Below are 14,987 nucleotides of genomic sequence, written 5' to 3'. Positions count from 1 at the left end.
TATGCCAATTACAGGGAAAATACCGCAAACAAAGGCCTCCCTTGTACCAGGTTTTTGTAGATTTGACAAAGATGTTTGGTACAGTAGACTGCCAAAGCTCTCTGAGAAATGGCTGCTCTGACACGATGGCATGTCAGCCACAGTACTCAGCAGCAGTGGTGCTGAATCAGAAAGCTCCTCTGTCAATGCAGGATTCAAACAGGGCTGTATCTTTGTGCCCACACTATTTCCAAATTTTATTGCTCCAGTGCTTCCCCTCGCTGGCCAAGACCTGGTACAGGGAATCCCATTCATGAATGGAATGGACACCAAGCTTTTCAACCCCATCCAGTTCAAGGCCAAGAACAACGTCATGGAGCTCCTGTATGCTGTTGGTAACACCATCACAGCAACTCTGAAGACCTTTAATGTATCCTGAATGCCTTTACCAAGGCATATAGAGCCCTTGTTTTCAATATAAAAAAGACACATACCAGCCACCGCCCAACCAGCCATTATACCAGCGCTTTAAAGGAAGGACACAACCACAGCTGTGAAGATCCCTGCTGCACCTGATGACCCTGTGACCTCTGTCTCAGAGGCCGATGTTAGGCTGTCTTTAAACAGAGTGAACCCTCGCAAGGTGGAAGGTCCAGATGGAGTACCTGGTATGGCTCTGAAAACATGTGTCAACCAACTAGCGGGAGTATTCAAAGACATTTTCAACCTCTCACTGCTACAGGTGGAAGTTCCCACTTGCTTCAAAAAGGCAATAATTATACCAGTGCCTAAGAAGAAAGCTGTGGACTGCCTTAATGACTATCGCTGGAAGCACTCGCATGGACAGTGATGAAATGCTTTGAGAGGTTGGTCATGACTAGACTGAACTCCTGCCTCAGCAAGGTCAAGGGCAGATGCAATCTCAATGGCGCTCTACACAGCTTTAGACCACATGGACAACACAACCACCTATGTCAGGATGCTGTTCATCGACTGTAGCTCAGCATTTAATACCATCTTTCCCACAATCCTGATTGAGAAGTTGCAGAACCTGAGCCTCTGTACTCCCCTCTGCAATTGGATCCTCGACTTCCTAACCAGAAAACCACAATCTGTCGGAGTAGTGATAACATATCCTCCTCGCTGACGATCAACACTGGCGCACCTCAGGGGTGTGTGCTTAGCCCACTGCTCTACTCTCTGTATACCCATGACCATGTGGCTAGGCATAGCTCAAACACTATCTATAAATTTGCTGATTATATAACTATTGTTGGTAGAATCTCAGGTGGTGACGAGAGGGAGTACAGGAGTGAGATATGCCAGCCAGTGGAGTGGTGCCTCAGCAACAACCTGGCACTCAATGTCAGTAGGATGAAAGAGCTGACTGTAGACTTCAGGAAGGGTAAGATGAAGGAACACGTAGAGGGATCAGAAGTAGAGAGAGTGAGCAGCTTCAAGTTCTTGGGTATCAAGATCTCTGAGGATCTAACCTGGTCCCAACATATCAGTGTAGTTATAAAGAAAGCAAGACTGCGGCTATACTTCATTAGGAGTTTGAAGAGATTTGGCATGCCAACAAACTTCTACAGATGTACCATGGACAGCATTCTGACAGGTTGCATCACTGTCTAGTATGGGTGGGGGTGGGGGGCTACTGCACAGGATGAAAGAAGCTGCAGATGGTTGTAAATTTAGTCAGCTCCATCTAGCTTCATAGGTACTAGCCTATGAAGTACCCAGGACATCTTCAGGGAGCGGTGTCTCAGAAAGGCAGAGTCCATTATTAAGGACCTCCAGCACCCAGGGCATGCCCTTTTCTCACTGTTACCATCAGGTAGGAGGTACAGAAGCCTGAAGGCACACACTCAGCGATTCAGGAACAGCTTTTTCCTCTCTGCCATCCGATTCATAAATGGACATTGAACCCTTGGATACTACCTCACTTTTTAAAAATATAAAATATTTCTGTTTTTTGCATGTTTTTTAAAATCTATTCAATATATGTATACTGTAATTTATTTATCACTTTATTTATTTTCTTCTATATTATGTATTGCATTGACCTGCTGCCGCTAAGGTAACAAATTTCATGTCACATGCTGGTGATAATAAACCTGATTCTGATTCTGATTCTTAAGTCCAGGGCATTTCAGGGAATGAACACAATATTCATAATGATCACCTCTAACCTTGTGTTATAATTTTCTGATCCTGTGTAGTGGCCCCTCCATACCAGACATTGATGCAACCAGTTAGAATGCTGCAGTAAATTTCTACAGATGCACTGTGGAGAGCATTTTAACTGGTTGCATCCCTGTGTGCTATGGAGGAGCCACTGCACAAGTTTGCAGGAGGCTTCAGAGGGTCTTAGACTCAGCCAGCTCCATCGCGGGCCCTCCCCCACCATCAAGGAAGTCTTCAAAAGGTGATTCCCAAAAAACTGGCAACCATCATTAAGGACCCCCACCACCCAGAACATGCCACCTTCTCATTACTACCATCAGGAAGGGGTACAGCAGCCTGAAGGCACACTCTCAGCGTTTTAGGAACAGTGTCTTCTCTTCCGCCATTCTGAATGGTTCATAAACCCATGAATGTTACCTCACTATTTTTGCTCTCTTTTTTGTACTGATTATTTTATACATACATATATAAGTACTAAATACATTTCTTATTGTAATGTGTGGTCTATTTTATGTGTTGTACTGTACTGCTGCCAAAAGCAATAAAGTTCACAACATATGTCAGTGATAATAAACCTGATTCTGATTCTAATTATTTATAATATATCAAAATGTTAACTGCTGTTTTGGCATTCATATGTAATTATTACCTTGAATTAATTAACTTCAATGTCTAAAGTGCAACATGTAACTACTCTGAATCAGTGTAACCTGTTCGCCTCTTCCCCCTCCCTACACACCTACACAACCCGCTCCCCCTAATGGTAACACAGAGCAAAATCTTGACTCAGGTCCATTTACCAGGTTGACTGTCATCAGAGATATGGATAAAAGATTCTGCAGATGCTGTAAATCTTGAGCAATGCACACAAAATTCTGAAGGAACTCAGCAAATCAATGGATATGTCCTGATGAAGGGTCTTGGCCTGAAATGTCAACTGCTTATTCTCCTGCTGTATTCCTCCAGTATTTTGTGTGTGTGGTGCTCAAAGATAGGAAAATGTGGATGGTCAGTAGTACCTACAGGAAGGGCTGCTTCAAGAAGGCAACATCTATCACTGAAGATCTTCACCATCTGGTCCATGCTGTCTTGCTTCTACCGTCAGGCAGGAAGTACAGTAGCCTGTATGCTCTCACACCAGGTTCAAGTGCCATTACTTCATTTCAGCTATCTGGCTCTCAAACCAGGAGGTGCAACCCTAATCACTAGAGTTTAGCAACACTATCAACTTGGATCACCTTGCACCAAAATGGACTTTTAGCAACACACACAAGTTTTGCTTGGGTTTCCAGCATCTGCAGCTTTTTTCTTGTTCCAATTGTGTCCTATCTTGTAAAAATTATATTTGATTTTCTTGTGAATACCATGTATCTGATGCCATGTGCCTGTGATGCTACTATAAGTAAGTTTTTCATTGCACCTGCATACATGAACTTGTGCAGATGACTTTCCTTCTGTTAAGTTAACTTCTAACTATTGGGGGAAAAGGTTTTTAGCTGTGTTGGGCTTTCTCGGTGATTACAGAGAAAAGAGGTATTGCAGATGTTAGAAATCTAGACCAATGCACTCAATGTGCTGGAGCAGATGAGCACATTGTGTGTATTTACCCAGTGGTTATTTTCACACTAAGGGATGAATAGTTCCAGCATATTCTGCCTTGAATCAGGTGGGAGCTGTTTTTAAAAACCTCATGTTAAGTCTATAGTTTATACAATGGACAGTTTCAAAACCAGAAAAATTTGATAACAGTCAGCCATGAGCTCTACCTGGGTGGGAGAGCTGAACCGTAAATATCAGGGTATCAGAGAAGTCTGCATTTATATTGCACCCTTCACAGCTTCAGACTGCAAAAGTTACACAGTGCAATTGTAGTTGTTGCCACACAGCTAACATTGCTGCCAATTTGGGTGCAGCAAGCTTCCACAAACAGTAATGAAATAATGAACAGATTGCTGTATGGCTAATAACAGATTATATCTAAATGAGAGTAAGATCTGTGACTTTCAAAACCTTGGGACGTTTAAAGCACTTCACAGCCAATTAAGTACACTTGCCAGTGCAGTTACTTTTGCAATGTAAGAAAATCAAGCATTTTATTTTCAGATGTACTTAATCCAATTAGACCTTGTGGCATGAAAGAACTAGGCCTGATTATGCACCATCTTAATGTTGCTTCTGGGTAATACATTACATAGAACAGATGAATTGTGCACACAATCACCCACAGAAGATTGTGTATTACTTAAATATAAAACGTAAAGCAAGTGTTTCTCAATTCTATTCAGTGCCAAAGTCAAAATCAAATTTAAAGCCATACATACCAGTTCATGTGCACAGATGAAATGAAAAACTTGCAGCAGAATCAGACACATAGCATCATATAAGCAACATTTGCAAGAAAAACAAGAATCAAAAATTGTACAAAATTACACACGAAAGAACACAATCGGAACAGAAAATATGAAGTTCATTGTAGAGCAAAGTAGTCATAGTGTTGCTGTACTGAGGTGGTGATTAGGATTGAAATGGTTGGTTCAAGAACCAAATGGTTGAAGAAGTACCTGTTCTTGAAGTGGTGGTGTGGGACTTCAGGCGTCTGGACGTCCTACCCAATGGTAGCTGCAACAAAATGGCATGGCCCAGATGATGGATGTTGCCTTCTTGTAGATGATGGGTAGGAATGTTCCTGAGTCTATTATTTTATGCAGCTTTTATGCAATGTTTGTAAAAGATTTTTAGGATTTTGATCCAAAATGTCAACAGTTCCTTTCCGCCCAGAGATGCTGCTCACCCCACTGAATTCCTCCAGCAGATTGTTTCTTGCTCTAGATTATAGCATCTGCAGCCACTTGAGTCTCACCTCCTAGTATTTTGCCTCCAAATGAAACAAGAGTGATGGATATGAAACTGATTGAGAGCAGCCTTCCAGTTGCTTATCTCTGTGGGTTGGTGAAAAGAGATGAGGCCTTAGCTGGTTCTATTCAGTTATCGACACAATGACCAACTATTCTCCTCCGCTCTATTTTTGCATGTTCCTGGTTTAGCTGGAGTATTTCAATAGTGATGCAAATAGCTCTTATAGACATATTCTAAGAACTATTTAATCCCTTCTACATACAATCAGTGGCCACTTTATTAGGCACCCCCAGTGGCCTCTGTGCGTGTGTTCGTGCTCTTCCACAGCTGTAGCCCATCCACTTTAAGAGACTTACTCTTCTCCACACCACTGTTGTAATGCATTGTTACTTGAGTTACTGTCGCTTTCCTGTCAGCTTGAACCAGTCTGGCCATTCTCCTCTGACAGAACTGCTGCTCACTGGATGTTCTATTTTGCACCATTCTCCGTAAACTCTAGAGACTGTTGTGTGTGAAAATCCCAAGAGATCAGCCATTTCTGAGATACTCAAACCACCCCTTGTGGCATTCCATGGTCAAAATCACTAAGATCACATTTCCTCCCCATTCTGATGTTTGGTTGAACAACAACTGAACCCCTTGACCATGTCTGCTTGCTTTTATGCAGTGAGCTGCTGCCACATGATTGGCTGATTAGATTTATTCTCTTCCATTTATTTATTTAGAGATAGAGCATGGAGCAGGTCCTTCTGGTCCAATGACCCACGTTGCCCCAGCAACCCGCCTATTTAACACTCGCCTAATCACAGGACAATTTACAAGGACCAATTAACCTACTAACTGGTATGTCCTTGGACTGTGGGAGGAAGCCAGAGCATCGGGAAGAAACCCAGGCAGTTCACGGGGAGAATGTACAAACTCCGTACGGATGGTTCCAGAATTGAACTCCAAACTTCAAAACTCTCCAAGCTGTCATAGCATCGTACTAACCACTACACTACCGTGACACCCCCTACACGACCATAGTGCACCACGGTATTGGGATAGTTGCATTAATGAGCAAGTGTACCGAAGAAAGAGTCCACTAATTAAACATCGTATTTTATGTTGAAGTTGTACAAGACATTGGTGAGACCTAATTTGGAGTATTGTGTGCAGTTTTGGTCACCTATCTACAGGAAAGATGTCAATAAGATGGAAAGAGTACAGAGACACTTTACAAGGATGGTGTCAGAACCTGAGGACCTGAGTTTTAGGGAAAGTTTGAATAGGTTAGGACTTTATTTCCTGGAGCGTGGGAGGATGAGAGGAAATTTGATAGGGGTAAGGGGGTAAACAAAATTATGAGGGTTATAGATAAGGTAAATGCAAGCAGATTTTTGCACTGTGGTTGGATGAGTCTCGAACTAGAGGGCACAGGTTAGGGATGAAAGGTGAAATGTGTAAGGGGAATACTGGGTGTGCCACAGTAGCTTTGCAGTTAGTGTGATGCTTTTACAGCTTGGGCATTGGAGTCCGGAGTTCAACTCCGGCATCGTTTGTACACTCTCCCCCAATCATGTGGTGCTCCAGCTTCCTCCCGCAGTCCAAAGATGTACCGGTTAGTAAATTGTCCTGTGATTAGACTAATCTTAAATAGGGAGGACGGGCTGCTCAGCAGCATGGCTCTTTTGGGCCTGTTCCACTCTGCATCTCTAAATAATAAAAAATAAATTACTGAAGCTTCTTCACTCAGATTGTGGGTGCCAGTGTGGAACAAGCTGCCAGTGGAAGTGGTAGATGCAAATTTGGTTTCACCATTTAAGAGGTTTGGATAAGTACATGGATAGGAGGGGTGCGGAGGGCTGTGGTCCGGGTGCAGTTTGATGAGTCTGGGCAGAATAATAGTTCAGCATGGACTAGATGGGCCAAAGGGCCCATTTCTGTACTGTAGTACTCTGTTACTCTATCAATTCAACTCCCATTCAGAGGGCTAGTTCACAATGAACACCACATGATACTCCAAATATAATGAACCGTTACAAGATTTGCATCATAATTATAGGTTTTTAATGTTAATGGAACTCCTTGGAGAACTTGTCCAGAAATTTGTGCCTTAGTATTCTTTCCTCAAGGTTTATTTTTTGATGCAGACTCCTGTTAGAGTAGAATTGCATAGGTGCTGACTCATGTTGGTATCCAATGGCACAGGATGCCTACTCATATTGAGGTCCAGTTATCTGGATGCTGATTAGTGCTGTGGTAAGCTTATGGGCATTGATTCATTTTGCTGTTCAGCTGAAAGATTCCAATGCTAAAGTACTTAAATAATGCTGACTCATACTGGGGCATAGTTAAATGGTTGCAAATTCATCCTGGCATATAATGGTATTGGGCCTGACTTGTGCTGGGATGCTGTTGTACACGCGAGTGCCTGTGTATGTGCACATGTGTGTGAAAAGGTGTGTCTGTATATGACACACAGACATGGTACATGGAAATGAATATCTGAGAGGGTGTAATTTTATCACCTCTGTGTGTGTGTGTGTGTGTGTGTGTGAGTGTGTATGTGTGTGTGTGTGCTTGCACACACATGTGAATATGTGCACATACATGCATGTTCACATGGAGCATGTATGTGTGGTATTGCAATCTACCTATCTGTGTGTATAAATCTATGTATTTTAATGGTAAGCATATATGTATTTGTATGTAAATATGAATACAAAAATCTGCATATCTCTCTATTTACCTATGTAAAAGCACATGTGTGCGTTTGTACAGGTGCCAGTTGCATAATTATAATGATTGTGCATATATTTGTATTTATGTTCTTGTAATAAATAAACGTGAATGCGTGTGTACATATGTTTCTGAATGTGTGCCTGTGCCGATGTCTGAGTGTGTATGTGCAATTTATGTCTGTATAAGTGTGTAAAGTGAGTTAGCGGTGTGCGATGGGTTGGTGGCGCAGACTCACACCGGCTCAGATTAAGGAGAGGGGGTGGGGAGTGTGATTGGAAATATAATCAGCTCGCATTTCTCGACAGCCAACCTGCGGAATAAGTCGCATCAGTGCGGCCTCGGACAATGTTGCAGACGCTGAACTTGCTCCTGATCCCCCTGCTACTGGCGGCGGCGGACAAGGAGAGTCAGGAGAAAGGGGCGAAGAACGGGAAATTTTTGGAGGATGAGCAATGGCTGTCCAGTGTCTCCCCGTACAGCCAGCAGATCAGAAATTGGAACCGATTCAGAGACGTGAGTTTTCGCTGATACCGACGGGGAGCCGAATTTTAAAATATCGCAGAGAGCGGAAATTAATAAATGATTGGAGCTGGGGGTTAGGGGTAATGTGGGGGTTGCAGTTATAATGGAAAATGCACCAAATTCTATTGCCTAAATTCACCTGTCGTTACAGTGAAGATATCGCCCATTGCACCGTCTTATCCATGGATTCTGACGGGGTAGGGGTCATTTTTACTGCCCATTGCTGGACGATTTGGTGATCAAATTTTTTTTTCAGATTGTCAATTGAAGGAAAATATATTTATTTTACTTGCTGCAGCAGTTAAAATGTTTAGCGTATTAGCTATGTCGATATTTATTTCCCCCGCGAACTGCTGTGACGGGGTTTTGCATTTAATGTGTTTTAGGGTTTGCTCGGGGGTAAAGAGCTGGTTTCTGCAGGGAGAGAGGGTGGGGAGCTGGAATCGGGATGATACGCCTGGGGAGAACCTCGGACGGGATGGGCGGTAACGGGATCTTGGCAATCAGGTGTCCCACACGGTCTGCGTCAGTGCATCGCCCACTACACAAAACAGGCCGATTGAATCTGTGAATGGATCCTTTCCGCGTGATTTATTCCCCCCTCCAATGCAAAATTACTCTGTCTGCAGGAGTGTAGGTTTTCTGCAGAGACGCTGACTGACTGGAACCGGATCCCAGTATGCTGATGTGCTTGGGCAGGTCATGTTTCGATGTGGCAAGGTTGGCGTGTTTCGTTGGACCCCCGGCAACCTGCAGTGGTTCTTAAATGTTAAAAAGAATCTCACGCGTGGTTTCAAATTCATTCAATGAACTCAGACCCTGGAGGTGTAATCCCCGACGAAATACCTCCACCTGGTTGCTTCCCTCCATTTGTCTCTCAGTCGAGGCAGATGCTCGAGATCGAGACCGACTTGCTCACTCTCTGGTTCTGAGGATGTCCGTGCACGAATAGGTGGCTGTTGCGTTTCTCTACCACACGGACTTGTTACAGTGAGGTAACAAGGTGGTCCAAGGTGTTGGGAGATGAGGACTGAGCAGATACATGCCACGTGGACACACACACACACACAACCTTACACAGATATCCCATGTCCACCTCCTTCTCTCACCCCTCCCCCTCCACACACACACTGTGATCACATGCAAACAGACACACATGGTCTTTGCTCCACCACCACAGTTTTGCTTTCAGCAGCATGGACCCTTATTTCACCTACTTCCTCCCCCTCCCCAAAATCTTCCCTGATATGCTACATTAAAGCTAGATCCTGATTATCAGTCTGTAGTGCAGTTGGGTGTCAGTCTGTTCTGATGCAGGATCTTGGCCTGAAATGTCGACTGTTTATTCCTCTCCGTAGCTGCTGCCCGTCCTGCTGAGTTCCTGTAGCCTTTTGTGTGTGTGGTTCTGGATTTCCAGCATCTGCAGAATCACTTGTGTTTACGGGTGTCAGTCTCATTTGTTTGGTGAAGCACCAGGTAGAGGACCACTCAGAACCAGCTGAAGACTTGTGATGGTTTGATGTCCTCACAGAAATGACCTCCAAACAATCAATTGAATCCCATGGGATTCAATAGTTGAGCTCAGCAGTGGGGCCACACCTTTAGAGACAAGAACGTCTTCCTGCCTCTCCTGCTGGGTGTGGACAGTTAGATACATCACACCTTACAATGCCAGTATATACCAGTGTTTGTTTTATATTATGAGCCAGCCTGACCCATTCCGATCTAACCTTTGTGTCTTCAGCCTCCTGTACATCCTCCAAGATGGTAGGAATGAGAAGAGAGGATGGCCTAGATGGTGAGGGTTCATAGTGATAGATGTCGCCTTCGAGGCATCACCTGTTGAAGATGACCTTGATGGTGTGGAGTCCAGTGCCCATGATGAAGCTGACAGAGTTTATAAGTCTCTGCAGCTTTCCCCCCCAGTCCTGTGCTACATCTAACCCACATGGTGATGTAACCAGTAAGAAAAAAATATCCTCAACACACGTCCCATACGTCCTTCCAGTGTAGAAGGAGGCCATTTGGTCCATCAGATCTATACCGGCCCTCAATGCAATTCCATTAGTTCAATGCCCCTGCTTATTTTCTCTACAGTCCATGCCATCTCACATGCCCATCCACTTCCCACCAATTCTCCCACTGCCCATTCGCTCTCGGGATAGTCAGCAATCCCGCTACCAGTCACTAATATCTAGGTTGTGAGAGGGAACCGGAGCACCTCGTGAAAACTCATGTAGCCACAGGGAGAACGTGGAAACTTCATGCAGATAATATTGAACCTCCGGCCTGATCATAAGTCTGTATTTTGGGTCTGACCCAATCCAAACCTGATACAGAACCCTGGGATCGTTTGTTCATTTTTTAAATAAACTGCTGAGAGTACACAACAGATCAGTTATCATCTGTAGAATAGAACTGTATTTGGGATATCAGATGTTGCCCTTTGTCTTGAGAAAAGGTGACTGCTCTGCAGCGTATGACCAGCTATTTTCTTTTACACAGCCAGCATTTGATAGTCACCTGCCTCTGAAGAGGTAAGCAAAAAAACAAAGAAATAAAAATCTTGCATTTATATTGTGGTTTTCATGAGCTCAGGATGTCCCAAGGAGCTTTGCAACCAACAGCATGCCTTACAAGTGTGGTCATTGCTGTAATGTGCACAAAGTAAGTTCCCTCAAATAACAGTATGATTCAGACCTCTGAGGGATGTATCATTTGTAACAATGAAAACTCTCTTTTATACAGAAACTAACAAATCTCAGGGGAAATTAGGGGTTAGAAACTTCGGATAGTGGATGTTGACCAAACTGAGAGAACAGCGCTTCTTTGTTTTAAGCCCATCACCTCTACTGGGGCATCAGCCACCGACAGCAGCTCACCAGAGTTGGCTGGTCCTGGGCCAGTCTTCCAAATTGGCGCCAGGTATAGTCCATCTTTGTGGTCTATCCGTCCTCTCCCACGGTTGAGGTGTTCGGAGTTTCTGTTTCTCTGGATTTTTGCAGGATGGAGTTGCCAGTGCATGCCTAACCCCCCTCCTTCCGCAGCCGGGCTTTGGACCAGCCATGGTAGAGTCAAGGGAATGGTTGCTAATAAGACCATAAGGTATAGGAGCAGAATTGTACCATGTGGTCCATCACATCTGCTCCACCATTTCAACATGGTTGATCCAATTCTCTTCTCAGCCTAAATCTCCTGCCTTCTCCCCATATCCCATCATGCCCTGACCAATCAAGAATCTTTCAACCTCTGCCTTAAATATACATCCAGACTTGACCTCCACAGTTGCCTGTAGCAAAGAATTCTAAATCAAATTTGCCAACGTTAACATTGATTCACAAGGTGACTGGGAATGGAATTTAAATAGCTTTGGTTGGGTTAGGGAAAAGTTGAACTAGGCTTTGCATGGACCTAATTAAGTAGCTTCTTCTTACTGGGAACTTTGCATTCTGATTTTGAATTTCAGTTGCCAGGGTGGTCACTGTGAAAGTCCACTGTTACCAGGTGATGTAACATTGGAAATGCACCACTGTGCAGCCTTTGAAACCTGAGTTTCAGGGTAATACATGGTGACATCTACGTACTTCGATAATACATTTACTTTGAACTTTTGCAAGTCTGCAGACTTGGTGATGTGATGGTTATGATAGAGTTTCAGCTACTGTTATTCCATGAGGATGCACAGAACAAATCTTCACAAATAATGATTCCTTTACAGTCCGAATTTGGCACTGATACAGGGTCTTCACCCTAATCACTGACTATTCCTTCTCTTCCCACCCCCACAGATGCTGCTCAACCTGCTGAACTCATCAAAAGATAGTTTCTTTTCCTCTCAGAATCTAGACTTGCGTCTCTTCTCTGCCCACGATACCCGAATGCTGGTGGGCTGGGACAGTACAAGCCTGTGCTAGTCATCCGTTTACTCAGCACATTAAAATCACTTTGCTGTCCAAACCAGAGCAAAGTTACTGAGCCAGTAAAACTGCTGGCTCGTCAGTCGAAATAATGAGAAATCACCCGCCCAGTTGTCCATCTGAGTGCTGGGTTACGTCCTGCCCTAATGTTAAAATCATAGCATTGCAGCAAGTCTCAATCTTAAATAAAAAGATAGATTTTTAATTAAATGCTCCAGACGGAATATTTTGCTAAAAGCCTCCTACATTAGTTCCCTTTAACCTACAGGCGAGCCCTGTTTATACATCAGTTAATTAAAATGGTTTAAGGTGTCCTATCACTGGCCCATAATTGTGGAGCAGTTAACAGAAACCTTTATTATAGAAATAATGTGAAGCTGTTGATGAATGCGAGTGATTCTGCAGATGCTGGAAATCCAAAGCAACGTGCACAAAATGCCGAAGGAACTCTGCAGGTCAGACAGCATCAATGAAAAGGAATGAAGAGTTGAAGTTTTGGACCGAGGCCTTTCATCAGGACTCATGGTGCTCTTCATGACCTGAGGAGCTCAGTAAATGAGTGCCTTGAGAATGTTGCCTGGCAGACAGAAATCAGAATTAGAATCAGGTTCAATTACGCTGGCATATGTAATGAAATTCACCATTTTGCGGCAGCAGTACTTTGCAATACATAATAAAAAACTAGAAATTACAACTAAAAATTAAAAATTAAATTAATTTTAAGAGAGCAAAAAAATGAAAAAAATAGTGAGGTAATAGTAGGGTAGGCGTCCGTTAGTCTCGATAGACCATGGATTTGCACCTTGGAAAGTTTCCAGGGTGCAAGACTGGGCAAGGTTTTTTTTATGGAAGACTGGCAGTTGCCCAAGCAGCAAGTCTCCCCTCTCCACACCACCAATGTTGTCCAAGGGAAGGGCATTAGGACCCATACAGCTTGGCACTGGTGTCGTCGCAGAGCAATGTGTGGTTAAGTGCCTTGCTCAAGGACACACACACAAGCCTCAGCCAAGGCTCGAACTAGTGACCTTCAGATAACTAGACGAACACCTTAACCACTTGGCCACGCGCCAACACGGTGAGTTAGTATATATGGGTTCATTGTACATTCATAAATCTGGTGGCGGAGAGGAAGATTCTCTTCCTGAGCCATTGAGTGTGTGTCCACAGGCTCCTGTACCTCCTCCTTGATGGTAACAATGAGGACATGTCCTGGGTGATGGGGGTCCTTAATATTGGATGCCACCATTCTGAGGCATTGCCTTTTGAAGGTGTCCTGGATGCTGGGAGGGCTAGTATAGAAATTTGCAAGAGTTTCTGATGACATACAAATTCTCCTCAAACTCCTAATGAAATATAGCCACCGTCATGTCTTCTTTGCAATGCAACAATATGTTGAACCCAGTTTAGATATTCAGAGAACAAAGACAAGGTGCTTGTACTTGATAAGTTGGATCTTGGACAATAAGAATGAGCGGTCTTTCCTCAGCCTTCCTCCTCAGATCTGCTTCCTGTGTGATTGCTAGGCGTCTGTCTCCAAGCAGACAGGGAGAGCTGCGACCTACATCTCCCGCATGCAGTTAGAGTGTGCTTGAGGAATGATACTGTGTGAAAGTGGCTTGGCTGCAAGCACTTAACTTACAAATCTTTGTGTCAAGAGTTATTCCCAGTGGCCCATGATTATGACACAAGCCTGGAAATTACTGAAGCTGATGTTAATAGAAGAACACTTAACTCGTTTGTGTGACATTCTCCCACCTGCTAGCTTAATGGGAATTACATTCTGAAGCATTATGTGGTTCCACCACTTGTCGGCTGTGGTTCATTGGGTAGCAGTATTCCTTCTGGGGCAGGGGATTGTGGATTTATGCTCTGTTCCAGAGACGAATATGTGATCTGCCTTAACACAAGACAGTGGAGGAACTCAGTGAGTCAGGCAGCATCTATGGAGCAAAATGGACAGTTGATGTATCTGAGAATTCAACAGGTCAGACAGCATCCATGGAAAGGAATAAAGAGTTAACATTTCATGCCGAGACCCTTCATATGGGCTCATTCTTCACCTGAAATGGGACAAAATGTCAACTCTTAATTCCTTTCCATAGATGCTGCCTGACCTGCTGAATTCTTCCAGCATTTTGTGTGTTTTACTTTAGATTACCAGCAGAATCTCTTGTATTAATCGATGTTTCTGGTCCAGATGAAAGGGCCTCAACCCAAAATGTCAACTCTCTGTCCATTTTCCTCCATAAATGTTGCCTGACCTGCTGAGTTTCTCCAGAATCTCTTCTGTTGCTCTGGATTCCATCTTCTGCAGTCTCTTGTGTCTACATGATCTGGCTCGACAACCTAGTGCAGAGCAGCTACTGTGGTACACTGTTGAGTTGGTATCTTTTAGACAAAATGTGCAGCAGAACTCTGAACTGTTCCATCAGGTGGGTGGATGGGGTCTATATTAAAAGAGAAGCAGTTTGGGTTATTGCCCTCCTGTGGCCTGACCTTATAGGCAACATCAATTTATCAGGTTGCCTGGAAATTTTCAAGTTGCTACTTATGAAACTAGGTGCTTCATTCCCCACTACATCTCAGAGGCATGCATTTTGGTAGGTTCTATGTAGGTGAGGGGTAAAGTATGCAGGGAGTTGATGTGGAAGTGGGAAAATAAAATAGTTTAGAGTTAGTGTAAATGAGTGTCTGATGATCTGTATGGATTTGGTGGGCTGTAGGGTCTGTTTCTATGCTCTGTGATGCAATGATCCTATGAATCTTGAAAGCTTTTTTTTATTTATTAAGATACAATGTAGA

General features: G+C 43.7%; 1 protein-coding gene across 1 annotated transcript in view; it reads left to right on the top strand.

The window, feature by feature from the left end:
• The first annotated feature begins 7,981 nt into the window (after nucleotides 1-7,981).
• spock2 (SPARC (osteonectin), cwcv and kazal like domains proteoglycan 2) overlaps nucleotides 7,982-14,987 on the top strand; it is a 107,497-nt gene continuing 100,491 nt past the window's right edge. The window contains exon 1 of the mRNA XM_073025373.1: nucleotides 7,982-8,259. Within this exon, the coding sequence (XP_072881474.1) occupies nucleotides 8,092-8,259 (168 nt within the window). The 5' untranslated portion in view covers nucleotides 7,982-8,091. The remainder of the gene's footprint in view (nucleotides 8,260-14,987) is intronic.

This window comes from Hemitrygon akajei, chromosome 21, assembly GCF_048418815.1.
Source record: "Hemitrygon akajei chromosome 21, sHemAka1.3, whole genome shotgun sequence".
NCBI classification, from domain to species: Eukaryota; Metazoa; Chordata; class Chondrichthyes; order Myliobatiformes; family Dasyatidae; genus Hemitrygon; species Hemitrygon akajei.
The sequence above is the reverse complement of the archived record's forward strand: the minus strand, read 5'-3'. Positions and strand labels throughout refer to the sequence as shown.